The sequence below is a fragment of the Perca fluviatilis genome, chromosome 4 (assembly GCF_010015445.1).
Source record: "Perca fluviatilis chromosome 4, GENO_Pfluv_1.0, whole genome shotgun sequence".
In the NCBI taxonomy this organism is placed as follows: Eukaryota; Metazoa; Chordata; class Actinopteri; order Perciformes; family Percidae; genus Perca; species Perca fluviatilis.
Window position 1 is genome coordinate 41,118,018 of NC_053115.1, and position 27,812 is coordinate 41,145,829.

Genomic DNA, 27,812 nt, shown 5'->3' on the forward strand with positions numbered 1-27,812 from the left:
CATTAAACCCCTGTTTTAATTCAAACACGACGAAAAGATGAGGCTGAAATGTGAGAGCCGGTCAAAAGAGAGAATATAGGTTACGCAGAAGTGACATCAAGGCAAATCACGGTTTTAGGGTCACGTTTTTCGGTTCTGTACGGTTCTTGTTATTTTTTCTTTTAATCTTTAACACTCCAGAAATATACTTCAGCATATGATATATAGCTTAATTATCCACAATGTAGGATACAGTATTAAATAATGATATAGTTATATCATGTAATCATGCACAAACTGAATTTGACTTGACTTTAAGCACATTATTGGGACCATCTCGGAGGAAAGCTAGCTGAGATTTTGCTACAGCAAGAGGGAAGACATTGATGATTTCAACATGCTTTTACCCTATTTGGCAAAAAAGGAGAATGTGTATTGCCATCTACAGGAACTTATGTGCCTTTTTAGCACATGAAGATTGAAATATTACAGAATATCAATTGAAATAACTTGCATTTATCAAACTGCCAACTTCAGTGTAGCTCTTACAAAAATGTATCCCTTAAAAGAAAAAGAGAGGAACTCTTAAAGCTCCGTCTTTTGAATAAGTCAGAATATGTTAAACATAAAAACAGTTTACATTGTTATTTAATGTCCTATCCTGGCCTGGGCTGGGACACATTCATACGGTTTGATAAAGTACTTATTGGACTTTAACTTATCATTGCACTTACAATAACGAGCGTAGCTGTCATGTCCTTCTGTACGTCTCATCTCCGTTTTTTCCTGCATCCACCGTGTGTGTGTGTGTGTGTGTGTGTGTGTGTGTGTCAGTCGCGGAGAGAACTGAGCAGCCCTGCCCGCTGCAGAGACCCGACAGGATCTAAACTGCAGCAGCTTCAGCGACTTTAGAGTGAAAAAACGTTACAGTACATTGATGTTAAAATGTCTACAGGTTGGCAGGATGGCCTGAAATGTTTTGCACGGTCTTTCTCTGTGGGTTTTGTTGGTGACTTGTCCGCACCTCTTCTTTCGCGCGAAAGGGAAACATACGGGAACCTGACGGGCACGAGGCCACATTGCGCATGCGTCGAACCGTGCGGCACACACACGCTCCGAACCGAGACAAGCGGACCGAGCGGTTCGGATGTTTTTTCATGAACCGTACCACCCCTAGGGGGTGAGGTTATAAAATGAACGTTTCAGTGACACGCCCAACACGAACCCTCCAGGGTCCTGTGTTGTTTGACCCATCCACCCCCCCCCACAACCAACCTCCCCACGCAGAATTTCGTAAAATACCTACCGTTGTCGCTCTTAATACTATGTCATCTTCACGCAACACTGCGTCCCATACAGATGCTGAAGGGTGCTTATTGCATCGTATCCAACGCTGAGAGCCACTGCCCAAGCTGGGAGTGAGAACGGGTTGGATGTTGCTTCAAATCTAACTCTATAATTCGGTTAATTACATTACACTTTTAGGACAGGAAGTAGCGCGGCCGCCGAATAAACCTGTCCACGGTCATCTCTCCATGTGTCGTATCACAGAGAGCAGACGCACAGAGAGAGGCGATTTATCGCTGCGCTGTTAGCTTGACTACACAGAGCTGCCAGTCAGACTCTACAGAAAATGACAACACAGGACCAGAGGGGAGAGGACGGATCAGATATAGCACCCTGTCGCGTACTGCAGATACAGGAACACTGACACAATCGGAGTCCGTGAGACATGTCGAATTACAGTTCTGTCATAAATCCATCAAAGTCCTTTTTATCCAAGATTTGAACGATTAGAACGGAGCAAATGTTAATATCCTACTTCCTTAAGATGCAACAGCGCTGCAGTTTTTCTTTACATGCATCTAATGTTTCATTCACCCCATTCCCAAACACAAGTTGGTCAGAATATTGAAAATACATTATAAAGCAGCTTCAAGGAGCTTTGGAACTGGTTCTCAATTCAACACTGAACTATATGACCTACGAGACCAAACGAGACCGTCCGGGAGAAGATTGGTTGTTTCTATGATGTTATTGTCATTGCATGTCCCGGAAGCATGGAAGAGGATTAGGACCACATGTGAACAACATTCAATTCACAGGTGGACATACCTGCAGTCACCTTGACAGCTGCACGCTCCCTCAAAACTTGCGACATCTGTGGCATTGTGCTGGTGTGATACAACTGCACATTTTCGAGTGCCTAATCATGCCGTCTAATCAGCATCTTGATATGCCAGCTGTGAGGTGGATGGATTTTCTCGGCAAAGGAGAAGTGCTCACTAACACAGATTTAGACACATTTGTGAACAATATTGTGAATATTCTTTTCCGTTTCCGCGGGTCCTTCTGCTTCTTCTTATAACCCTATAACGTCCACAAAAAAGATATATAACACAATAAAGGAAAGGGAAAAGGCCAAAAAGCATAATATGAGCACTTTAACATATTTCTGTCAGTTACAGTCTGGGACACAGGCACCAGACAGACACTAACATTACGACAGATACATTTTGAAGTCTCTTCTACCATCCGTCTTCCATTACATGACATGCTACAAAGCTTTATCCTTAAACAACCCTGCCGCTCTCGCACCAATTAGCTCCAGACTGCCACAGTCTGGACTGGCATTCGAAGGGAGAATCCACATTAAACCACCGAACAGGCAATCAACTGAGCATCTTTCATTTCTTTCAATCGTCACCATTTAAGTGTGGGTTTAAGGCCAGGTCTTTGTTTTTGTATGCCACACATAGAGCAGAGTTTCGACAGCTATTGTCTTTCGATTGACTTTCACCCATATTGTTTTCCTGGAGACTTTAAAGTGCTCACAGATTCGGTATCTTTTTTTGTTTTTGTTTCAGCCACTTCCTCCTCTTGATTCTTACAGCCATGAATTAAACATTGGTCTTTCTGTCTCTCTGTATCCACATCCATTTCTATATTGTTAAAAGATTCTGAGAGGAAATTTGGTTTTGAGTTAGGATTGGTTCAATTCCTGAGATGGAGTGCTATCAACGTGGGGCGTCGGTTAGAATGGAGGAGCCAGGAAACGTCAGTCCACTTAAAGGGTTTATTTCCACTCACAATGGTGGTGCAAATGATAAAGAGTACGACAAAAAAACCAAGAACCAATCGGTGATGAAGAAAGGAGAGGAAAGGAAGTGAGGTAGGTGAGAAAAGTAAGTGCCAAAATAGACATTCACCCTTCCACCCTTGGGGCTCTATGTTGCACCCGCGGCGCAAAGCCAGACGCAAGTGTCTTTGCTAGTTTAAGACCGACGCCGTTGCCAGTTTCCCGTCCAGCACCTGCGTTGTTTAAATAGCAAACGCACCTGCGCCTGTCTGTGCGCCCATGGGCGTGCTGGTCTTACAGGGAGGTGTGTTCAGGTGCATTCTGGGCGTATTGCTATCTTGAGGCAGCGGGAAGTGATCGCGCCATTGACCAACAAAAACCTGGTCTAAAGTCAATAACGCAGCATTTCGTTGTTATTTTAACAGAGCATTAGTAAAATGCTCCTAGGCTCGTGCACAGCAGCACACACACTATGCTTGTTGGACACACAGGGACGCACAGCAGCACACACACATGCAAAAAATTACGTACAACGATTAATCGGTTATCAAAATAGTTGGCGATTAATTAAATAGTTGACCTGCTGACTTTTCTACTTACACTAAGTGCTTCAAATTTGCCTGCGTGTGTGTCTGTGTGTGTGTGTGTGTGTGTGTGCGTGTGTGTGTGTGTGCAGGGCCGGTTCTAGCCCTTTGGTTGCCCTAGGCAAGATTGAGTTTTGCGCCCCCATCCCCTAGTCTTGCATTGCCAGATCTCCACAGCGCTGTGTCAGCGATAGAGTAGCAATGTATGTTCATTTTAGTTTCTAGCTTCCATGTAAGTTAGATGGCACCAACATTTGGTCTAATCATAACTGGTCTGGCAACCCAAAGGCCAGTGTTTTGTATCCAGATTTGTGTGCATGGTGACTTATAATGGGGGGGGGTCTGGGGGTCCACCCCTGGAAAATTTTTAGCATTAAATACTTCATTTCCTGCATTCTGGTGAATTTTTATGCACTTATTTTTGTTTACCTTTTTCTGAAACAATTTATACTGGAAATAGCTTTATCTAAAGGGAAACATAGATTACAGTCCAAATATAAAAACATAATGGAATATATTGCAGTAAGGCTCTCAGGCATTCTGTATTGCTTTCAACTATTTATTCTCCTGTAGATCGACTTTTCTAATTATATCTGAGTCACAACACATGTAGCCTAGCATCATTTACTCTTCCCACTTTTGCTTCTTTTGTTGAGGAAGTAACCTCCTTAAATGTGTCATTCATTCACCTGAATGATACATGAATTAATTTTAATGAATTAATACACCCCTGGACTGTAATATTTCAGATGTGTTTGAGCAAGATTTCTGCTCATGTTCAAAACTTTGTGCACATTCATAATACAGTATATCTCATCTGTGTTCTCTGAGGTTTGGAGGAGTCGTAATATTTTGAGAAAAATAAAGTGATAATACAATAATCTATTACAAGAATAAAGTCACTCTATTTCAGAAAATAATCCACCTGCACCATAGTCTGCTGTGCATTACGTTATTGCTCTGTTGATACGGTAGATCTCAGACCTGCTGCCAGACACAGAGCCCCGCTTGGGACGCTGGTCTCTGAATGAGACAGTTTCGGGAAGTGGCTGTAGGCTACGCTGCTCTACATCGGAGGTGGAAACACAAAACTACGCAGAAATAGGGACACATCTGCCGCAGCATGCCCACAGCAGAGCACGTCCACGGAAGGCACGCTGCAGCAGCTCCGTGTCTGTCAGGGGCGTAGCACAAGACCCTGGGCCATATACATAGGCAGTCCTGATGGGCCCCCATGTTCCTCAAACCCTCTCCCCCCCAAAAATAAATAAATAAAATAAATAATAATCAGGCCTCTGTACACATGAATCTGTAGGCCTAGATGTTTATAGGGTAATCATTATTAACTGTAATGCTTGGAGTAGCCTGATAACACACATTTCAAACCTCCTTTCTCAACATTCTCTAGCCTACTTTACTGTGGTTACTACTACATTTTGTTTGTTTTCTCTATATCTTTAATTGCCAACATGTGTACTATGGTGTCTCTCTGATCATCTGTTAATTTATCTGGCCATAGTCCTGGATCCTCTGGCAAAAACTGGTCTACACTACTTTCCAGTTCCTCAGCTCTCATTTCCACACTGTGCTCAGAGCTCCCTGCTGTCTTCACTCCCATCATCCTCAATCAGATGTTCTCTATCATCTTTTTGTAAAAAAAATATATTTTATATTAACCTTTTATTTAAATTTAAAATAAAAAAAAAAAAAAAAAAAAAAAATTTTTTTTTTATTAAAAACTTTTAAAAAAAAAAAATAAAAAATTTTTTTTTTTTTTTTTTTTTAATAAATTTTTTTTAAATCAAAAAAAAAAAAAAAAAGGGTTTTTTTTTTTTTGTTTTGTTTTTTTTTTTTTTTCTGTGTGGCGGCCCGGCCGCCCCCCCATGTGTTCACAATGTTAACATCTGCTTCTACTAAATCTGACATAACTATAATGTTGACATGATATGTATCTACCGATGATCTACCAAGCTACCTATGACACTGATTAGCCTATTATTGCTAATTATAGACATTATATAGCCTATTCATTTGAAATTAAACATGTTTTAAATAGGCTATTACAATGGTGTATTGGATGCAAACAGCGTTGTTAGTGTAGTTTATTTATTTTACCTCAGATTACATGTATAACCAAATTATCATTTGAAAGTGTATGTTCTGCTCTTTCAATGGGTTGTCTCAGTCCGTTTTTAGCACTAACAGTCACGGAGATATTCAAGCAGTTTAGCACCATGGATTTGGTTTTCTAGTTTGTGCTCACCTTTCTATGAAAAGAAGTCAGTTACCAATTGTTTCTCCTCATTTTGTTTTCTCTCCTTCTCCTGTCTTTCCTTTCTTTTTGGTAGCCTGATTTGGCTTTCTTTGAGAAAGACCTTTCTACAGCAGAAGTTTGCGCTCCACCAGATGCTCAACTGAACTAACATAAACCAAATGCGTGCAGATGGACTAAACCATTTGGCGCATTAGCAAGGGGTGATTGAGACCTTAGCTAGTCTTTTTTGTATACAAAATGTAGTCAGTCAATCAACCAAGTTATTCAGCCAATACACTAACTTTACATTTGATCTGATATGCATTATGAAATTTTATTAGGAAATAAAAATATCCAGGTAAAATAAAATATATTCCAGACTTTTCAAGGGCCCTCTCTCCCCTTGGGCCCTGGTAATCAGTATTGGGTTTACCCCCAGTCCGACGCCCCTGGTGTCTGTGCTGCTGCTCGTCTCTATTTTCACAGCGAGAGAGGACAATAAGCGACGCACAGCTCTTCTTCAGAGCTCCGTGTGTCTGAGTCTGACCCGTAGACTGGAAACGTTGTGTAATGAAAGGTTGACAAGTAAACGTGTGGCTGAGGGGGCGCCCTAGGATGATCATGTTTAATAAACAGATTTTATTTCGCTTGTCGTTCAAATTCTATTATTAATGGGAAGTAAACCTAAGGGCGACACGGCGCCCTCAACACATTTGACGCCCTAGGCAATCGCCTTGGTCGCCTATGGCAATCGCCGGCCCTGTGTGTGTGTGTGTGTGTGTGTGTGCGCGTGTGGACGGGCTGAATGTGGGCTGTTGGTTTAATAACTGGCAGGTTACGTTTGAAAGCGTTTTGTTTCTTTGATTGTTCTTTGACGTGTGGGTGGAACTGTGACATTTTGTTCTTTGGATTTTTGTTGATGATGTCTTCTTTTTGTATGTTCCCCGTAGCCATCTGCGCTCATTACTTCCTTTTTATGTGCATACAAAAAGAAAACGCCGCTTCCTCTTGTCGGAAACATAAAATACAACCCCGATGGGTGCCTGAGGCATCTACGGAAACTACAACATGTGTGGTGAAGTGAATTATTGGAGGCGCTGCTGCCGTTCCATCACAACGACAACAGAAAAAAGTAACATATATTTTATTTTGTATGAAAACAACTTTACACTCCAGGTTGTTGAAACTTCACAAACTGCATGTGGAACTTTAGCTCGACCTTTTTTCATCTCCTCATAATGAGTACATGCTGTGCATATATCAGCTCTCAACTCTATAGTGTGTGTGTGTGTGTGTGTGTGTGTGTGTGTGTGTGTGGTGTGTGTGTGTGTGTGTGTGTGTGTTCACTCATTTCTTCTGTGCAGCTGCAGAAAATGTCACTGCATTGTAGAGCTAAAGGAGCTGGACGGGGGACAACGTCAGCGCCCTCTGCCTCCTCCTACTGGATGTCTTACCTGTCATTCACCCTCATTTTTTCTTTTTGTTGTCCACACACACACACACACACACACACACACACACACACACACACACACACACACACACACACACACACACACGCATACATAGATCCACACAAACTTGTCTGCCCATCTCAAAAGAAATGTCTTTGCTTGTCTTTCCCGTCCCTCCATCATTGTTCAGTTGTCACCAGTCCATCATCCACCCTCCTTACTGTTCACACATCTATCCCGCCTACACACACACACACACACACACACACACACACACACACACACGCACGCACGCACACACGCACGCACACACACACACGCACAGGTTTACTCAATGAATTGTATATATGTATATTTTTTCACATCTTAACATTGAATTGTACTATCCTTGAGGCTTTGGCAATACCTTTTTCCTGACATTCACGCTAATAAAGCTTAGATTTTTGAATTGAGAGATAGAGACATAGAGAGAGAAAAAGAGGGGTGCAAAAAGACACAATGCTGAAAATGTCACCACAAAAATACTGACGAACACATGTTCTGTTCGTGTGGGTATTCTTGTGTGTGTGTGTGTGTGTCACTCTCTCTATCTTTCTGCTCTGCTGCATGATCATGTGTCAGGCTTCAGTGCAGCCGAAAATCGAAAAATGTGCTGAGAGTTCAGCCCGTCACTGTGTCTGTACACCGAGGGGCAGGGGGGGGGGGCAAGACCATCCATGTGTCACTGTGTCACGTGTGATCCAAGTGTAAAATGCTACAATCAGCCTGCCTTTGTTTTGACATTCCAGTCCCTGCGAGTGTATTTAGATACACTCGCGATAAGACGATAAGACGTCCCCCTCTGCCTCAAGTCCTATTCTCTGGCATTTGCAGAAGTTAACAAGAAAAAAAAACAACATTTACATATAAAGTGTTATGACACGTTTAAGGCTGTGCAATGAATCGGATTTTAATCTCGATTACGATTTGGAGATAATCGAGAATAATGATTATTTTGCACGTATGTTTTGAAAGGCAACTGTTATTTTGTCTTGTGTTGAATGAAAATTAAAAAAAATGGAAATTTCACAGCTCCAGTTCACAGTTGGGTGTTTTTGCTGTTGATTTGTTTACTTACGTTGTCCCTTCTAACAAACCAGGAGATCACTTGGAGGTGGTTGAATTTCCCCTTGGGGATCAATAAAGTACATATCTATCTATTTCATCTGTTTTTAACTCTATTATGTCGGCATCCTTCATCAGCGCTCTATCTCTTCACCTCATCACTGTCAGTTTATTGTGCTGTTGTTTCTTATCAATCTACATGCGTGCTTATCGAAAAGCACACTGTGTTCATTCAGTACGTTCCCTATTTGTACATCCTTCCATCTACCCCTTCTATCGCCTCATCCAATCCACACAGGACAGGAATGCTGGTGCTTTGCAGTAACTGTAAGAGGACGTTTGCTTTTCAGTAACAAAACACCACCGATGTGAAGTCTGTCAGGATGGAAACGGAAAATCTGTCACGCATAAGCTCACAAAGACAGTTGTGGTTTCATCTCTTCAACTCGCAGCAGACGGCAAAGACAACAGTCTGTTCACTCAGAATTCAAAACACAGAGCCGGCTGACAGATTTACACTTTCAACTGAGGCCGTCCTCCCCGCAAAAATGCTTCCATAAGTCATTTGTTCAAGCAGCAATCGCAACTCGTCTTCATGTTTTTAGTGGCGGCGCTCTTTAGTGGCCGCATTAGTTATGACGGGAGCAAAGCAGGAAGTAAGGTTACGAAGTAGAAAAGCGCCAAGTTCCTCATAAAGGGCCGCGTTCAGATGGGAGCCTATGTTCCCACATTTCAAAATTGTTTTATTTCACTGAAAATTAGGCCTTATGTTCCCACATTACCTTTTTCATAAATTTGTATCAGATTTTATTCCCCTTTCTCCCAATTTGGTAGCCAATTACACCCAACCTATTATCCAGTAGCAACGGACTACAGATGGAATGTAACCCTAACTCTAACCCTAACATAGGGTCTAATTTTAAGAAATATCTTAGAAATGTGGGACCATTGGGCTGTGGGACCATAGGGCTGTGGGACCATTGGGCTGTGGGACCATTGGGCTGTGGAACCATTGGGCTGTGGGACCATTGGGCTGTGGAACCATTGGGCTGTGGAACCATTGGGCTGTGGAACCATTGGGCTGTGGGACCACTGGGCTGTGGGAACATAGGGCTGACCCTGTTCAGACAGCCTGCGTCGGCCGGCAACAACGCAGGGTGTAATGTTAAGCCGGACTCAACTTTTGGAGAAACGCAACCCCACGTCACGCTGCGGTGGCCAGTCATGTAACCGGAGATCAGACTGTTGCAAAAACAAAACTTAGACTCAGAGAAACACAACCTGCGGTCACATCTTCACCTTTGAAAATGCCTTTTGACACTCGATTAAACTGCACAACGCACGCAGACACACAAACTCGCACACACACAGGCACGCCGGCACGAGCGCGCGTGCACGCACGCACACACACACACACACACACACACAAACACACACACACACACACACACACACACACACACACACACACACACACACACACACACACACACACACACACACACACAGGTTTGTGGCACTATCTTTGTGGGGACCCGTCATTGAGATAATGCATTCCCTAGCCCCTTACCCTAACCTTAACCATCACAACTAAATGCCTAACCTTAACCCTTACCCTCACCTTAACCATCACAACTAAATGCCTAACCTTAACCCTTACCCTCACCCTAACCATCACAACTAAATGCCTAACTTTAACCCTTACCCTAACCTTAACCATCACAACTAAATGCCTAACCTTAACCCTTACCCTAACCTTAACCATCACAACTAAATGCCTAACCTTAACCCTTACCCTCACCCTAACCATCACAACTAAATGCCTAACTTTAACCCTTACCCTAACCTTAACCATCACAACTAAATGCCTAACCTTAACCCTTACCCTAACCTTAACCATAACATAATTCTATCCCTTATCCTAAAACCAAGTCTTAACCCTCAAACAGCCCTTTAAAGTTGTGGGGTCCAGCATTTTGGCCCCACAAAGCTGTCAGGACCTCACAAGTATACTGGACTCCCGGTTTTTGAACTCCACAAATATAGTTAAATAAGAACACACACACACACACACACACACACACACACACACACACACACACACGTGCGGATGATAGTTCAAAAAATGTATTGGCATCATTCCACCTGTCGAGGAAGGACATATTGCCGGATCTCAGAATGAATAAAATGCTTCAAGCAAATGTGAGAAAACCTTCAAAAATGAAAAATGTTTCAAAGCAGCCGTCTCTCTTTTTTTAAATCAGTGACATAATGTGGACATTCAGAGCTGCCGTCCCTGCAAACATTATAACATCTTAAACACACATCAACCGGCTGTTTTCTAATTAGCATCCCCATCAATTCCACTGAGGGCAGTTTCTATTTGTACTTTCACAACTGAACAACAAACCACTTAACATTCGCATCACTTGTGTCCCCCTTTGAACTGATTAGATTATTTACAAATAATAATTCGCCATGCTCCAATAGAAACTCCATTCTTTATGATAAAGTTTGTAACAACACCCAACCCGGTCTCACGAGACAAGTAGGCTGACAGATTTGCTAACCAAAGCATTAATAAGCATAATTAATGACCTGGGTTTGGCATTTGGCATCTGCTTTTTGAGATCATAGCATAACATAATTCCACTCGAGTGCCTCTGGTTTACTCCCTCTGCTGCACTCGGCTCTGTCGCCTTAAAGCATGATGCAGCACCCTTGAAAACAAGCTGCAGAGACAGGAGACACTGAAAGAGAGAATATGGTGGGCTTCTTTCTTACCACATAGAGCTGCTTCCACAGTAAGGCCCATTCCTGCAGGGTTGACGTCACCTCGGTAACTATGGGGTCTTCCAGAGGCACCACTGTCTCATGCGGCCTGGACAGGAATATAACAGAAACACACGTTTAGTTAAGTTGAATTATTCCTTTCAGTAGGGGTCTTCAACGTTTTTTTAGGCCAAGGACTCCTTAGCTAAAAGAGAGAGGGCTGCATTCTCCACAATAAGTGTAGCACAGCCCTTGCACAATGAGATATTGCCCAACCCCAATAGCCTACGTATTGCACAAATGACACAATGAACTGACACAACGCACAACCCCAATAGCCTATGCATTGTACTACATACACTGTAAGAAAAACATCTGTAGGAAAACAGATAACGTCCTGGCAGACAATTACCAGAACATTTTTCCGCTGTTAACGGACAGTATATTAGCCCGCGTTGCTAAGGACTTTTATGACAGTGTATATTGTATAACATTTAGTTGCATTAAACTGGGCCAGATGGATGAAAAAGGAGGGACATTCCTTTAATATTTATACATCTTGTTATAATGTTAAACATACATGTGGAAGGCACAGTGTAAATGTATCTATGGATGGCTACCAGTGGCTACCTTACCTTTAGTAAACCTATCTTCAATATTGTGTAAATTAAGTCAAAAACTACTTTCAAAAAGATTATCGAACAATATTTTGGCAGGTGGAGAAGAACAGAAGGATCCTGGCTGGCTTTTGGTCGGCCGAAGAGAACATGCCAACACACCAGACCAATCTCCACAGGATTTATAAAACCCTTCCCATCAGCAGCGCCGACGCCGAACAAAGTTTCAGCCGTCTGCGGCTCATTAAGACATACTTGCGTTCGTGCATGGATGAGGCCAGACAAATGTCAAATCTCACCTTGCTGTGTGCGGAGGTGGACATACTGTACATATTGAAAAGGACAAAGTGGTTGGCAGATTTGCCACCAGGAAGGAGAGGAGGATGAAGATTTAATAAGGGACCATGATACGTATTTAAGAATTTATATTTTATTTATGAATAAGTCACTCAGAATGTTATAAATCTGTTCTATTAATCAAAGTCTTCATCCCAGCACCTGTAGCCTACCTATGGACTTTGTGTTCAATATATGTAATAGTGATATGTCAATTATATAATGTGGCACTGATTGAGCGCATTGGCCTGTTCAGCACCATCGCTGTCCATCAGCTGCCGCTGTCCGTGGTGCTGAAACATTGTTCCTTGACTGGCAAACATGGCAAATTTGGCTGTTCTTTGCGTTTTATTTCACATATACTGTAGGCTTATTTGGCTCAACAAGTGACGACGCTCCGCTCCCCACTGTACTGAGAGTCTGACTGGCTGCCACCCACTGGCCAGGGGCTGTAAGTGCCACACAAATTTAAAGGGGTGATAGAATGATTATGTAGGGTATTTCACACTGTTCCTTATGGTCTCCTAATGGGGTATGTAACATTGGTTGGGCTGAAAATGGCCTGGTTGATATTTTATTGGCCCTTATGCATCCCTGTGTTTTGGCCCTATTTGTAACAAGAGCTTTTCTTCCAAATATGGTATGGTCATGAATATTTAGATGAGCTGCGCGCTGATTGGTTGAGCGACTTGCCATACGCAGACATTAGAGACGCGCGCTGATTGGTTGAGCGAATCCCCAATACACATACATTAGAGAAGCGACAGAATCTCATATTCCAGACACTGCAATGTTTCATTACCAAATTCACTTCTGAGACTTTTTTAAGCGAGAAATCAACTATATAAAGCTGAAATATGGGCCGGACTTTAGGAGCTCCACACAGTCTGACGAGAAAGCGGCAGCCTGCTGGGCTCCATACTCAGCGCAAAGTCACCCTTTGTGGATACTGCACTACGGGGCTCCGCGGCCAGCTGTCGCCATAACTAATATATTTACGGTTTGAATTTCATCACGCCACTTATATAACATCATTCCCCAATGTCTTATAAAGCTAACCGTTGTGTCCGATTTGATTTTAAGGCATTTTTACGGACGTGAGGCGTCTTTGTAGGACGAGCAGCTGCTTGCTATATGTCCCATTCATTACAATGGGGAAATATCGCAGCTATCTAGCTGCAATGCTACCAAAATAACGCATATATTTACAGTTTGAATTTCGTCCACGCCACTTATACAACATCATTCCCCAATGTCTTATAAAGCTAACCGTTGTGTCCGATTTGATTTTAAGGCATTTTTATGAACGCCACAACCGTCTTTGTAGGACGAACAGCTGCTTGCTATATGTCCCATTCATTACAATGGGGAAATACCGCGAGCTTGCTCACTTCCGCATAACTAAAGTATATTTACAGTTTGAATTTCGTCACGGCATGAATATTACAGGTTCCTCAAGGTCTTACAAAGCTTAGCTAACACTTGTCCGATTTCGGATATCAATTGAATGTATTTTTGTGAATGTCAGAGTTAGGAGGGAAGCGTCGCTCTCATTGATGGACTCCATCTCACCGTGGCTCTATCAATGAGACTTCGCGGACAAGAGGCGTTTATTTTCCCGATTGTTTGTTTAAATAACTCAACACACATACCCATTATAAGATTAACTGGAACCTGCGGGCTGCGGTAAAAGATTGCGGGCGTAACAAGCTCGCTGACACTGCGGTCAGGGCGGCGTTGTAGCAACCCAGGCAGCACCAACACCGACACTAAACTCCGACACACAGTCGGAGAAAATTTGCAATTAGCCATCCATTTTCGTAAAAGCGGCCCATATTTGAGCTTTATATGGTTGATTTCCGCATAAAAAAGTTTCAGAAGTGAATTTTGTAATGGAATAACAGAGATTCTGCGTGACCTAGCTAGATTCAGAAGACTACCTGATCTCAGGTCAGTTGTGTAGCCTATGTAAATATTGGGCGTGACTGTTCTCTTAAGGTTCCGGATTTTGAGACCGCTTGCGTAAAATCAACACTCTTGTTGGGATTCGCCCGTTTTCAGCGGCAGTTTCAAAATATGAGATTTTCATAGTAAAGGGGTGTCAGTGGGACTTTGAGCTTCTATGTATGTCCTATTTACCCACCGAACTGTCGTTATTCAACTATGACAGGGTAAAATCGGTTTTGCATTCTATCACCCCTTTAACAAATCCGAGATGGACGACAGACACGCACATGCTGAGCAGCTCAGGTAAATCCTGCCAATCCTTCTACAGTAGGAGACCCGTCCAAGTAAAAAAAAAAAAAATGTTTTAACATCAAGTAACACCTAAGGAGTAATACAATTGTGAAATTATTGAAAAAAAATTCAAATGATTACAAGTATCGATTGTCTGCTAAATTGAACGTCATGTGTCGCCATGTTTCAACTACAATTCATACTATTACAGTCACTTTGTTTTCTTGAAGATACTTAATCTTACAGTAACTGTTTTGGCAGAAAATGTATTAATTCATGTCATTCGAATATGACTTGTAGTTTCTGTAAAAAAAAAAAAATAATACTGTACACATATATATATATATATATATATATATATATATATATATATATATATATATATATACAGTTCAACAGTGAGGGGGTCTGTTATATGTGAAAACATTAGTCTAACACCACTAAAAACTTTTTTATTATTATTAATAAAAAAACATTTATTTTTATACGGCGGTAAAAAAGGCTCCGTGCGTAAATATTTTTATGTGTAATCTTTTGCATGTGTGTGTGCTGCTGTGCGTCCCTGTGTGTGTAACAAGCATAGTGTGCGCGCTGTGCACGAGCCTAGGAGCATTTTACTAATTTGCTGTTAAAATAACAATGAAATGCTGCGCTATTGACTTTAGACCAGGTTTTTGTTGGTCAATGGCACAATCACTTCCTGCTGCCTCAAGATAGGAATACGCCCAGAATGCACCTGAACACACCTCCCTGTAAGACCATATTTTCTTTTCTTTTCTTTAGTGAGTTTTCTACTTAAATCTTGAGTTTCTTTGGTTATGTTATTGTGCTAATTATAATTAGTGTTTTGTTTCTTTTGAGTTTATTGCAAAGTCTTTTCTTTTGAATTCTTGTTTTGTACGGCCTCCTGGAACCACTAGTGGTTCTGTCCTTTATATTGTATCTATATTGTGTTCAATTTCTTTCAATTTGTTGTTTTCTTTATAACCTTTTATATTGATTTTTGATATTCTTTTTGTGGAGTGAACCCCTTTAATTGTGTGTGTGTGTTTCTCATTTCTCTCCCCATTTTGTAGTTGCTGAGAGCTGAAGGTGGTGGTGTTGGTGTCCGGGTGGTGGTATCTCCTTCCCTGTGTGCTGTGTCTCGGGGGACTTTCCCTGGGATCCCCCTTACTGCCCTCATACCCCCTTCTCCGCTACTGGTAAGCCTCAGCACAATTATTTTCTCCCTTTTTGGTGTGAATGTGTTTTAAATTGATTGTTTTTAACTTTATTGATTTGTATTGAAATAAAAATGTATTCTTTTGAAAGTTGAACCTTGTCGTTGGCGCCTTTTGTATACTGACCTGTGTGACCTTAAATATCAATAATCTTGCAATTGGAAGTAAAAACATTCATTAGTAAGTGATATTATTCTCTGGGTGAAATTCCCAGGGTGGCGTTGTCGGTGTTTTTGAGGTGGGCTTCATCTAGAATACCACCTCTGTTCTGTCAGCTCTCGTGCTGCCACAGTTGCTTTGATTTCAGGATGTTGTGTTCAATATCTAGACGGAAACGTGTTCGTACAAACACAGCAGCACCTTTTAAAAACACTTGCAGACCTGTTCCACTGTGAGTTACGGCTGCGCCACCTGAAGACCTCGGCTCACCTCACTAACTTGAGAAATCACTTTGCGCTCGCTCTCTCCTCCCTCTCCTCCCTCTCCTCCCTCTCCTCCCTCTCCTCCCTCCCTCATACATCATTTCCAACATCGCTGTTCGCCTAAATTGAAAGCTGAGTCACCGTCTCAGCCCTGGAGTCAGGAATATTAGAGTCCCTCTCTCTCGGTTTCTCTATCCTCCCTCTCCTCCTGAGTCACTTCTCTTCCCTCTCTCTCTCTCTCTCTCTCTCTCTCTCCAAACTGATTAATTAATGAAAGCCGCGTGCTACATGAGTTGATCCGCCCTGGGAGCCGTAGCTGCCGGTCGCCTGGTGATTTCACCCACATTAGTTACACTTGTATCTCAGTCGCTGCCCCTCCTCTTCTCCTCTGTTCTACTTCTCACTCAATCTGATCTTGCCCTCCTCTTTCCCGCCTTCCTTTCGGCTTCACTTTCGCTTCCCTGCTTCACATTGTTCCTCATCAAGTTGTCTTTGTTCTGGCACATTTCCATCATTCCTCTCATCGCTACGTCTTGATTTTCAAGCAGAGTTTTGAGATAAAAGTGATCTCTGTGCACACATGGGATTTTAGCTCCAGTGGAAGAACTAATCTCTGTTTGAACTAACAGCGCCCAAACCTCATATGTCATCAACATTCTGGTATACTGGGCATGGACAGGAGGCAGCGTGGAGACTCCGCCCGCTGCTGGTAGTTGCCATGGTAACGTTAGTAGCTTTAGTCTCAGAGAATGAAGACGTCGTGACCGATAAGACCCAATCAGGAGGAGAAACGTTGGCGTCAGTGTTGGAGTGGCGGTTGAGACTGCAACACAACTCCGCAGATTCCTAACCAAAACGGGTCAGAAGTGTTTTAAAATTTCTCCGGTTTAGGGGCTCGGAAACACCGGAGCAGGGGGAATGACAGGGGGAGACGCCAGAGCAGGGGGAATGAGAGGGGTGAAACACCAGAGAAGGGGGGGAATGAGAGGGGGAAACGTAGCAGAAGATATACCTTGTTAAACCAAAACGTAGAAATGTAGCCTACATCTACACCACCCCTGGTTGGGAATCACAGATCTACACAGCCACATTTTGGTTGAAAAACATATATCTTTTTCTACGTTTACGCCTTGCGTTCACACTACTCCAGCGATTCCGAGCCACTACAAGGGAGGCCTTTGAAAGCCCCCCGCTGACCCCGTTTTGTTTTTAAATCTTCGAGGTTGCTTTGTAATCTTGACAGGCACAAACGGAGACCTTTGGAAACAAGCATATTGCTTCCTTGTTTACACCACCACACACGTGGTATAGTATACGTGAATGGTCATGTGCAGGGCCTGAAGTTAAAGTGCCCATATTATGCTCATTTTCAGGTTCATAATGATAATTTGAGATTGTATCAGAATAGGTTTACATGGTTTCATTTTCAAAAAAACACCATATTTTTGTTGTACTGCACATTGCTGCAGCTCCTCTTTTCACCCTGTGTGTTCAGGTCTCTGTTTTAGCTACAGAGTGAGACATCTCAACTTCTGTAAGATCTTTGTTGTCAGTCGCACATGCTCAGTAGCTAGGTAAGGACTACATGAGCTAGCTAGCTGTTTCTCCAACTTCGGCCTGTACAAGGCAGGATTAGCCGGGAGACTTCTTCTAAACGAGGGCGCACTTCACACTTTGCGTGGAATACCTGCAGAACAGGGACATGGAAGTAGTTCTATACAATTTATTTTGTGAATTTCTGTGTTTTGCCATTGAGAACGAGCTAGCATGCTAACGGTTAGCCACCTAGGCCCCTCATTGCGCCTAGTGACGTAGAAAGCCGTGCCGATTTTGAACAGCTCACGGAGACTGAAGGCAGGACACATTCAGAATCGTATCTCACTCAAAACACCATGGATGGATTTATTCAAAGTTTGTATGCTTGTGGAAGCACCAGAGACACAAAATAACTATAATCCCAGAAAAAGTGATTTTTCCACTAGCCACACAGGCTTTTTATCAGCCAATTCTTTAGCCTCATAAAAGCTTTACGGTGAGTTTTTGTGGTCCTTCATTGCTTCTAATTTGAAGTTTTTAGTCCCGATTACCAAGTTTAACTCCACTTTCTCTGACAGTCACTGCAGTCCATTCGTTTTGTACTGCTGTCGTGAATCAGACACTCACGCAACTTGACGTTGTCGCCAACTGACCACTTGGTATTAAAGCGTCTTTTTTTTCTTTTTTCCTTTTCCTTTTTGGTTTTAGCCGGCCACTTCGCCCCAGTAACGTGCCGCCACATTCATGAGTTCAAATCCAGGGAAATGGCGGACTTGGTTGAAATGTGAAAGAACAACAGCGGCCAAAAAAAACGACTAATGCCAACGTAGCAGGCAGGTTGAAAGCTTCAGGGGTTCATTTCAGGCCCATTTTGTGAGAATTTTGTGTAAGTATAAACAGAGATTAGTTCTGCTACTGGAGATAATAGTCTTGTGTAGACGGAGGCACTTAAAAACCAAAACGTAGTAGTGTAGATGTAGCCTCTGTCTCTAGTCTGCTTTTCCTTTTCTCCACTTCTTTTTCTCCTATACTATTCTCTTATTTTGAAATGTTCCCTCTCCTTTTTCTCCTCTCCTTCCATCTACTCCTTTCGGTCTTTATTCCTCCACGCCATCTCTTTCCACTTTCTCCTTCTTGCCTCACTTCCGCCATCTTTTCTTCCCCTCATCTACACACTTGCTTTTCCCCTCTCTGCACTCGACTTCTCTCTCCAGCTTTTAGTCTTCTCCCTCCTTCATCTCGCCTGACTGTTTACTCTTCTCTTTCTGCCCAAAACGGATTTCTGTCCTTTGTCAGTCTAAAGACAGTTTTTCTTCATCCTAATATTCATATGTTTCTAGTTATGCATGTCCCTATGCTGTTCTCTATGCAAATATTGTATTCTTGAACTCTCTCTCTGTGATATTTGGGGACTTCTTTTTGTCTTTGCTTGCGTCACCTAATAACTAAACCCAACAGAAGTGCATTGAACTTTATTTTCTCTCTCTCTCTCTCTCTCTCTCTCTCTCTTTAACTGACATCATAAATCCAGCCGTGTGATTTGATGGTCTTTTCATATTTTGTGTACAGAGCTTTCCATGATTTGACCTCTTTGAAATATTTCTTGAAATACTGATTCCAAAGACCACTTAGTACCAAAAGGTAGCGGTTTATTATTTCGAAACAAAGTTTATCGGAGCTATTTGTTTGCCGTTTTTGACTCCATTTGTTCAGCTTTTATAGTTTGAATGCTCTTTGGTGAACTTCTCTCTTTCTCTGCCGACCAGTTCCCAAAACTTGAGATGAGATGATCCGCGCATCAATCTTTCATTTGAACGTGACTTTAAAGTAATTGAGTTGATCTGATTTTACAAACACAACTGGATCTGAATCTGGGATCAGTCGGTGTCTGGCGGCGTGACTTCTTCGCTCATTAAAAAACATCTCAGCACGACAACACGCTCTCTCTAAAAGCCTTCATATGTTTTGCTCTCGTTAGATAAAAAGATAGCATCAAAGATGGAGACGCTGAATCGGACTGTGATGTGCTCGGAGCCGGCTGGCTTCTGTCCTGCCCCGAGCTTCATCAAGCGAAACCTCAAAAATAAGTCAGTACTTTTAAAGCTGCCTCTTTCATTCACATTTCCTCACATGAACCCAAACACTCACTACTTGACGGTTGTCGCGGCTGGAAGCAGTCCAACAGAGTGCTGCCGCGAGGGATTAAACACTGAGAGATGCACAAACACACTGGGACGCGCTTGAGATTGTATTGCAATGATTTATTACTCCACACGTAAAATACAACTAGCACTGCAGTTACCAAAATGTAAAGTTACCTGGTGAGTAGAAATAAGTGCGTTAGTGCGGCCGTCAACAGAAAGTGTGTCGCTCCCAGGATCACCCTCTCTCTGTCAAAGCCCCGAAAAACCAAAAGGTGAACAGGTGAAGCAAACAAATATAATGTTATCACTTCCGCTCAAACCGCGATGAACACGCCCACCACCTACAATATAATAATATAAGTGCACAACACAATAATCAACAAACAAACTAAATGAGACCATAAACAACATACAATATGTGGCTCCTACAATGGTGAAAACCAAACAGTGATTTCATTCACTGACTCATCAGACGTGTATAAATATATGTCCTTCCAAAAAACTTGGGAGTTTTTTGTGATTGTTGCGGGAAAAACATTCATTTATGACGAATAAAAAGACCAAGAAATTGATTGAAGTCTATGCGTATTTAAACATGTTGTGAAAACGGTAGCGGTTTGGTTAGGTTAAGGCACCAAAACTACTTAGTTAAGTTAAGAAAAAGATCATGGTTTGGGTTCAAATCAGACGTTACTACACTTCCGGTTACGTACAGTACGTGACGTGGAACATAGCAACGTAGCTCCGTTTATACCGCTTGTTCCATAAAACTAGCTCCCGTCATTACTACTACGGCCACTAGAAGGCGCCTGCAACGAGAAACGTAAATATCAGTCGTAATTGCTGATTGAACAAACGACTTATGTGGACGTTTTTCAGGAGAAGACTAAAATGTTGTTGTTTTTTTGTATATGAAGAGCTTAAAGTGCTCATATTATGCTCATTTTCAGGTTCATTATTGTATTCAGAGGTTGTACCAGAATAGGTTTACATGGTTTACATAGTTCAAAAAACACCATATTTTGTTGTACTGCACATTGCTGCATCTCCTCTTTTCAGCCTGTGTGTTGAGCTCTCTGTTTTAGCTACAGAGTGAGACATCTCACTTCTGTTCTATCTTTGTTGGGAGTCTCACATGGGCAGTACCTAGGTAAGGACTACTAGCCAGTCAGAAGCAGAGTATGAGGGCGTGCCCTGACAGTACCTAGGTAAGGACTACTAGCCAGTCAGAAGCAGAGTATGAGGGCGTGCCTTGACAGTACCTAGGTAAGGACTACTAGCCAGTCAGAAGCAGAGTATGAGGGCGTGCCCTGACAGTACCTAGGTAAGGACTACTAGCCAGTCAGAAGCAGAGTATGAGGGCGTGCCCTGATAGTACCTAGGTAAGGACTACTAGCCAGTCAGAAGCAGAGTATGAGGGCGTGCCTTGACAGTACCTAGGTAAGGACTACTAGCCAGTCAGAAGCAGAGTATGAGGGCGTGCCATGCTAGCAGCTAGGCGAGCATTATAACGTGTGTTCCAAAGTGACCACCTTTGTCTCTGAAGTAAAGGCTGGACTACAATAGAGCTGTTTGGAGCAGTTTGTGAACAGTGTTTTCTGTTGGAGATGGTAAGTCCCTTTGGGGTGGACTTTGGGCTTTTTCACTTTGTAAACCTATAACGTGCACAAAAAGATATATAACACAATAAAGGAAAGGGAAAAAGCCAAAAAGCACAATATGAGCACTTTAAAGGTGCATCTCTTGTGTGAAACCAGCAGTTTAGGAGGAGACAAGAAGGGAAAAAGAGTAAACAATTCACAGCGAGAAAAACGATTTTAAAAAAGGCAGGATGGAATGAATGTAAAGGAAAAAAAGAAGACAGTGTACAATAAAACTGTATTGTCACGCCTGAAGGAAAATATGACCAGTTTTGAAGAAATTAATATTATAATATAAATAATAAGAAAGTGTTCAAAGTCTGTACCAAATATCCAAATACGGAAAAGTCCTACAGCAGTAAGCAGCGCAGGCACACACACACACACACACACACACACACACACACACACACACACACACACACACACACACACACACACACCCAGTGTCAGAAATGAGTAGCATCAAACCCCATATGCTGACATTAACCTCAGGGTTAAACGCAGGACAGCGGCTGTTTGACCACTGCGTCCTTAATGGGAGTTGACTGTCGCACTAACACGCCACTGTGTTAAGTACACACATGTATACACACACTTTTACACACTGTGCTTCTAAAAGTTTTCCCTCAAAAAAAAAAAAAAAAGCTAGAGCAGATCGTGGCCAAAACTTGCTAAAAGATGTCCAACTACAGTCGTAAGAGCTGAGAAAATTCTTTTAGTTACATTCATTCGGCTTAGGACGCTGCACAAAACAGCTCGGGTGCTGCACCTGAACCTTACAGTCTAAACGCAGGGACAACCCTGATGATAATCGTGCCCAAAGGGTCTGATGTAACACTGATCCCAGGTGACAGGGCCCAACTGAAGCTCCTAATCTTCTCTCTTTCTAACACGGGACTTACAGGAAGACGTTTGTTTAGGTGTGTGTATCTCTGAGTATAGATAGGATTCAGATTTCATTTTCTGTGTCTAACTGCAAAATGTGTGTTTTTGAAATTGCCTTTCCATGTGTTTGTGCAGTAGTATGTTTCAGAGTGTTTACAGTTTTTTCCGATTGCTAAACGACAGTGGGCACAACTGGAGTCACATGTGCAAAACTCTAACTACAGTCTGCACAGCAGCAGTTCATGTGGACCAAACTCTAGTTCGTTTTTCATTGCTTGAACACAGTTTTCAAAACTCTACACACTTATCCCAGGACTTTAACCACAACGTGCACAACACTGTAGATTTACAGCACTTTGTTCAAATGCTAACACACTGCTGTCAAAACTGTAAACCACACATTCAAAACAGAATAGATTTCAGTCTGGTGCCTATCAAACACTGCTGATTGCAATTTTAGCTGAAAGCCTAAGCAGGTGTCTTGTTTTAGACTAATTAGTGAACATATATGGTATTTATACAGAGAAAGCTCAGAAAGTCTTGTAGGTATACAAACACCAAATAAGAATGAAACAATTCTACACTGTACTGTTTGAGAGAAACGGGTAAAAGAGCAAAGATACCAATATGTCCAGGTAAGATGTCTGAGGTTATGTACACAGCTATAAAAAAAAGTGAAAAACACAATATCTTTACAATAGTAAAACTGCATTCTTACTGTTTTTCAGAAAGTAATGGAGGTGAAAGCAATAGAAACACCACATTCATTAGTATTTAGAGATGATGCAGACATCCAATGTGATGAAGAAAACTTGCCACATGATGCTGGAGAGAGGCAGGATTAGTCACGCTATTCTTTGGTACTGTTACGTATGTACCTTTAGTTTTTTCCCCCAGTAATTCCATAAATTACTAGAGACAAAATACTATATTGAAGAAAACTGCTGATTTTCATTCCTTCTTGTTTACCTTATGTAAAAATTGGTATGCTATACAATCTATATTTTTTCCTTAAATAAACTGTTGAGTAGTGTCAAGTCACTCAAATTGTTCAAACTGTAAAGATGAGAAAGTTTGTAATTTGTGTATTGGTGTTTGATGCTAGTGTTTTTACCCTCAGTGTGTTCTGAGTGACAGTGTGTGTTATCTCAGTGAGGCCTGTGCATACTGTTTGAGACGTGTGTTAAGAGTTGTGTTGCTTTGAATGAGTTTTGCAGGTGATGTGAACTGTTTAGCTCAGGTGACTGTAGGTAGTGCAGACTGTAGTTAGAGTTTTGCACATGTGACTCCAGTTGTGCCCACTGTCGTTTAGCAATCGAAAAAAACTGTAATACTGCCTGCATGAATGCAGCGTGTGTGTGTGTGTGTTTTACAGGTTTATTTGTATCTTGTGTGTAATTCCTGAAGTGCTGCTTTCTGATATTTATAAATGTCAGCTCTGAGAGTGTACTCATCCTGCAGAGAAGCAGACAGCTGGCAAAGCTTTCCTTCTGTTTATATTGTTAATTACAAATTTAAAAAAACTGACATTTTCAATAATGTACACTTGTGTCACTTACTTAAGTCTCTTCTTTTTGTGTTGTGTGCAGTGTAAGCGGCCAATTAAAAAGGAATTTAAAAGAGTTGGAGAGAGCTACGAAGGCAGGACATTAGAGTTGGTGTGGTTATTTAAAAGACACCGAGGGCCAGATGAACGCTTTTGCGCCCACACTTCAAGCGTATTTGTTTCGCTTCGTGCTCGTAAAAAAAGCATGACGAGGTATGTACAAACAGGCCGTACTGAGGGAAAAGCGCAGACTGCCTGTCGCGGGGACTGAAAATGGCAATGGAAATGTGCTTTTGCGCGTCATGCATATGCATTCACGGGAGGCTCAAGGGGAAAGTGGGAGTTTCCCATAAAGAGATGGGAGGGGAAGTGTAAAGTGCGCCTAATTATGTATTCCGCGGTATGTACAAAATGTGAAAGCGCGCCTCTATTTTGCAGTGGAAATTCTCCGCCTCTTAAAAGCTGGTGTAGCTCCTGGTGAAATGGCAGCAGTAATCCGAGCACGATGAAGACATAGGCCAAGGAGACGAGCTGCCACAAGGATCACACTTTTTCAGTTGAGTGAACAGGAAATCATGAAGCATTACAGATTAAGCAGCCGTGCAATATCACAGTTACTGGAAGAAATCAGAGATGACATCGAATCTCCGACTCAGCGTTCACATTCCATTCCAGCAGCTGTTAAACTCCTCGCTACATTACAAATATTGGCATCAGGATCATTTCAAACAGTCCTAGCATCAGCAGTGGGAATATCTCAGTCTGCACTCAGCCGTATCATAGCACCAGGACTTAACGCTCTGCTACAGCGCACTAGTCAATACATACATTTCCCCACCACTAAGGCCCATTCAATTGCGCATTTAAATGAGCACAATTTACGGTATAGTGGGCGGAGGGAGGCGCTGATTACCCGATGAACTGCAGGTTTGGTAAATACGACGTGAGCTGAAGTATCACAGTGTGCGCTTTCTGCGGGTTGCCCGTGGCGCTGATAACGCTACGTTCGCAAATGTACGTACATCTGGCCCTGAGGGACACTGCACTTCTTTTCTGTTGAACAAATACTCATGTGGAACTATAATTAACTCAAATAATCATGTCAATAATCAATACACACAGTAGTGATAGTAGAGACTGAACACAGTGTCGTACTGTGATGGTGAGGAAAAATCTTTTTTAGGAAAATCACTCAGTGAACTGTCAGTGAACCGTGTTAGTTCCTTTTCACACTTTGTTTTGTGTTGGCAGCGACTTCTCGGTTTGTGTTCCACTTCTTCCAGCACCCAGTGTCAACAACAGCTTTACCTCTGTTTGCTGTAAAATGATCTCCATTTGTGCCACAAAGAGATCCAGAAGACTGGCGTCCAGCCTGCGAGAGTGTGCGCCAAACAATCTAAAACGTATGCTCTGGGTAGCGGTAGCTTTGTCAGGGGATCTGACACACTGAATAACACAAACAGATACATTTATTGACTTTTAATGAGCATTTCACTTGGTATAAAATGGTATAGTTCATATAGTTAGTCCATAGTATGTGCTAAGAGGTTATAATAATAAGAGGTCACTCACATGTGTGTGAGTGTCGCCTCTTATTCTTATAACCTCTTTGGTATGTCCATGATGACTTTGACCTACATATGGTCGCTTGTCGCCCAGGATTTTCAGGTTAAAATGCAGAAGAATGTCCTCTTATAGAGTATATATATTGATCTTTCACTGTGGGGACATCCCCACTTTGGCCACTCACCCACTTCCTTACACATTATATGCTTATCATTCCAATATGCATTTTGCACACTACTCTTCACTACTTTTTGCACTTTACATCCCACTCCATGTGTACTTGTCTTGATATTATGTCTTATTTGTATATTTGTATTTTTGAAATCAGACTAAGGGCTCCTGCACTCTGCCTGCGTGGCGTGAGCGTGGCGTTTCTGTTGCGTGTCAGCTGCGTGGCGGCTGCGTGACGTTTTCTATGTCTATGCACACCAGAAATGTGTCTGATAATTACATTTATATCTGCATTTATGTAAAAACCTAGAGACTTTCAAACATCAAAATGGCATTTATTAAATGCATTCGTGTCAAAATGACATATAAACATCTTTTCCTATTCTATTTTGACTGGAAACACTTCCAACACGCTTGCGTGTCGCGTGAAAAATAGCCGTCGGTTCTATTTCTAGCAGGCACGCGTTCTCGTGAGAGGTGTGTGTCACGCAGGCAGTGTGCAAGCTCTATCCTCTTAACATGGGAGCCGAAATGAAAACGGACATGCCACGCAGCTGACAAGCTCACCCCACGCAGCCAGTGTGCAGGACCCTAAAGCCTCTAAATTAAACCCTGCCACTGTAGCAGGTGGATTTTAAAATCCACTAGCCACACAGGCTTTTTACCAGCCAATTTGTTTTGCCGCATAAAGGTGAAATACAGGAAATGCACAAGCATCGTTCTTGAACTTGTTAAGAATACACATGTCAGAGACAGTTATCATATACCGACTGCTCCACTGAGTCCACAATAAAGGAGCAGACATGCTCCTCTTCCAGCTGACTCCTCTATTGGCTGCTGTCTCTTACGTTCTAAAACCAGCCTCTGGAGACTGGACCAGCTGACTTCTCTATTGGCTGTTGAAACAGGAGACGTCTCTTATGTTCTAAAACCAGCCTCTGGAGACTGGACCAGCTGACTTCTCTATCGGCTGCTGAAACAGGAGACGTCTCTTATGTTCTAAAACCAGCCTCTGGAGACTCCACCAGCTGACTTCTCTATTGGCTGTTGAAACAGGAGACGTCTCTTATGTTCTAAAACCAGCCTCTGGAGACTGGACCAGCTGACTTCTCTATCGGCTGCTGAAACAGGAGACGTCTCTTACGTTCTAAAACCAGCCTCTGGAGACTCCACCAGCTGACTTCTCTATGGGCTGTTGAAACAGGAGACGTCTCTTATGTTCTAAAACCAGCCTCTGGAGACTGGACCAGCTGACTTCTCTATTGGCTGCTGAAACAGGAGACGTCTCTTACGTTCTAAAACCAGCCTCTGGAGACTCCACCAGCTGAGTCGCAGCGACACCATCAGCTGGTTTGAGTCGAGCTGAGATGGGCCGGTTCAGACCGCTGAAACTTTTCTCTGTGACGTTCGAAAACGGTTTCGTCTCGTCACAGAGAATCTTTGGTCTGAACTGATCTTTAGTGTGCATGACGAATGCTGTGCTGTGTAGCCTTGTTTTTATAGTAAGAGCTTGGAACAAAAGCTGAAAGAAGAGCAGTGAAGTATGCTCATGTTCACACACACACGCGCACACACACACACACACACACACACACACACACACACACACAGACACGCACCAGACACTTCTTTTAGACCCACTTCAATGGTCATTAGTCGATATTTGGCATCATGCACCAGCCGCCTAGATTCAGTAAAACACACTCTGACTCTCCACTCAAAAACTCTCCGCTGGTTCTTTGCCCCGGAGCTCTACTTAAAAACAATACAGGATTCACTAATTCCAATTAATTTACTCTCCATGCCTTTAATCCAAAAACTCTTATGCAAATCGAGACACGCTCTGTAACTCTGATTAATCTGGAGTTAAAAAAAAAAAAAAAAACTTTTTCCAATCATTATGCAAATGTATTAAAATATGTACTCTTGAACTTGAAAGGGAATCAGAAACGAGGAGCTTTATACCTTATTTAGAGAGAGTGCCTCTCAAAACAACTGATCCCAACTGAAAAACCAGATTTCATCAAATTAGCTCTTAAATGGCTTTCGCTACGAGAAGAAGAAAAGGCCTCCCGGCACTGTGGGAAAGCAAGTAGTACACTCGACTGTGGCGTCATCCCGAGAGGGGAGAGCAAATCAGTTTGTATTTCCTTACACTATCAGATCAGTGTTGCCATGGCAAAGATGCAGACAGATACATATACCCTAATGGTATTAAATCATTACACATATCCTGTAGGGCTGTGCAATTAATCCAAACTT

The 27,812-nt window shown here is 42.3% G+C and overlaps 1 protein-coding gene across 12 annotated transcripts in view; it reads right to left on the bottom strand.

Annotated features, from left to right (window-relative positions):
• LOC120557451 (dedicator of cytokinesis protein 3-like) overlaps positions 1 to 27,812 on the bottom strand; it is a 297,285-nt gene that overhangs the window by 113,972 nt on the left and 155,501 nt on the right. For all 12 annotated transcript variants that reach the window (XM_039797775.1, XM_039797784.1, XM_039797783.1 and 9 more), the window contains exon 6: positions 11,239 to 11,335. In XM_039797775.1, coding sequence (XP_039653709.1) covers positions 11,239 to 11,335 — 97 coding nt within the window. The remainder of the gene's footprint in view (positions 1 to 11,238; positions 11,336 to 27,812) is intronic.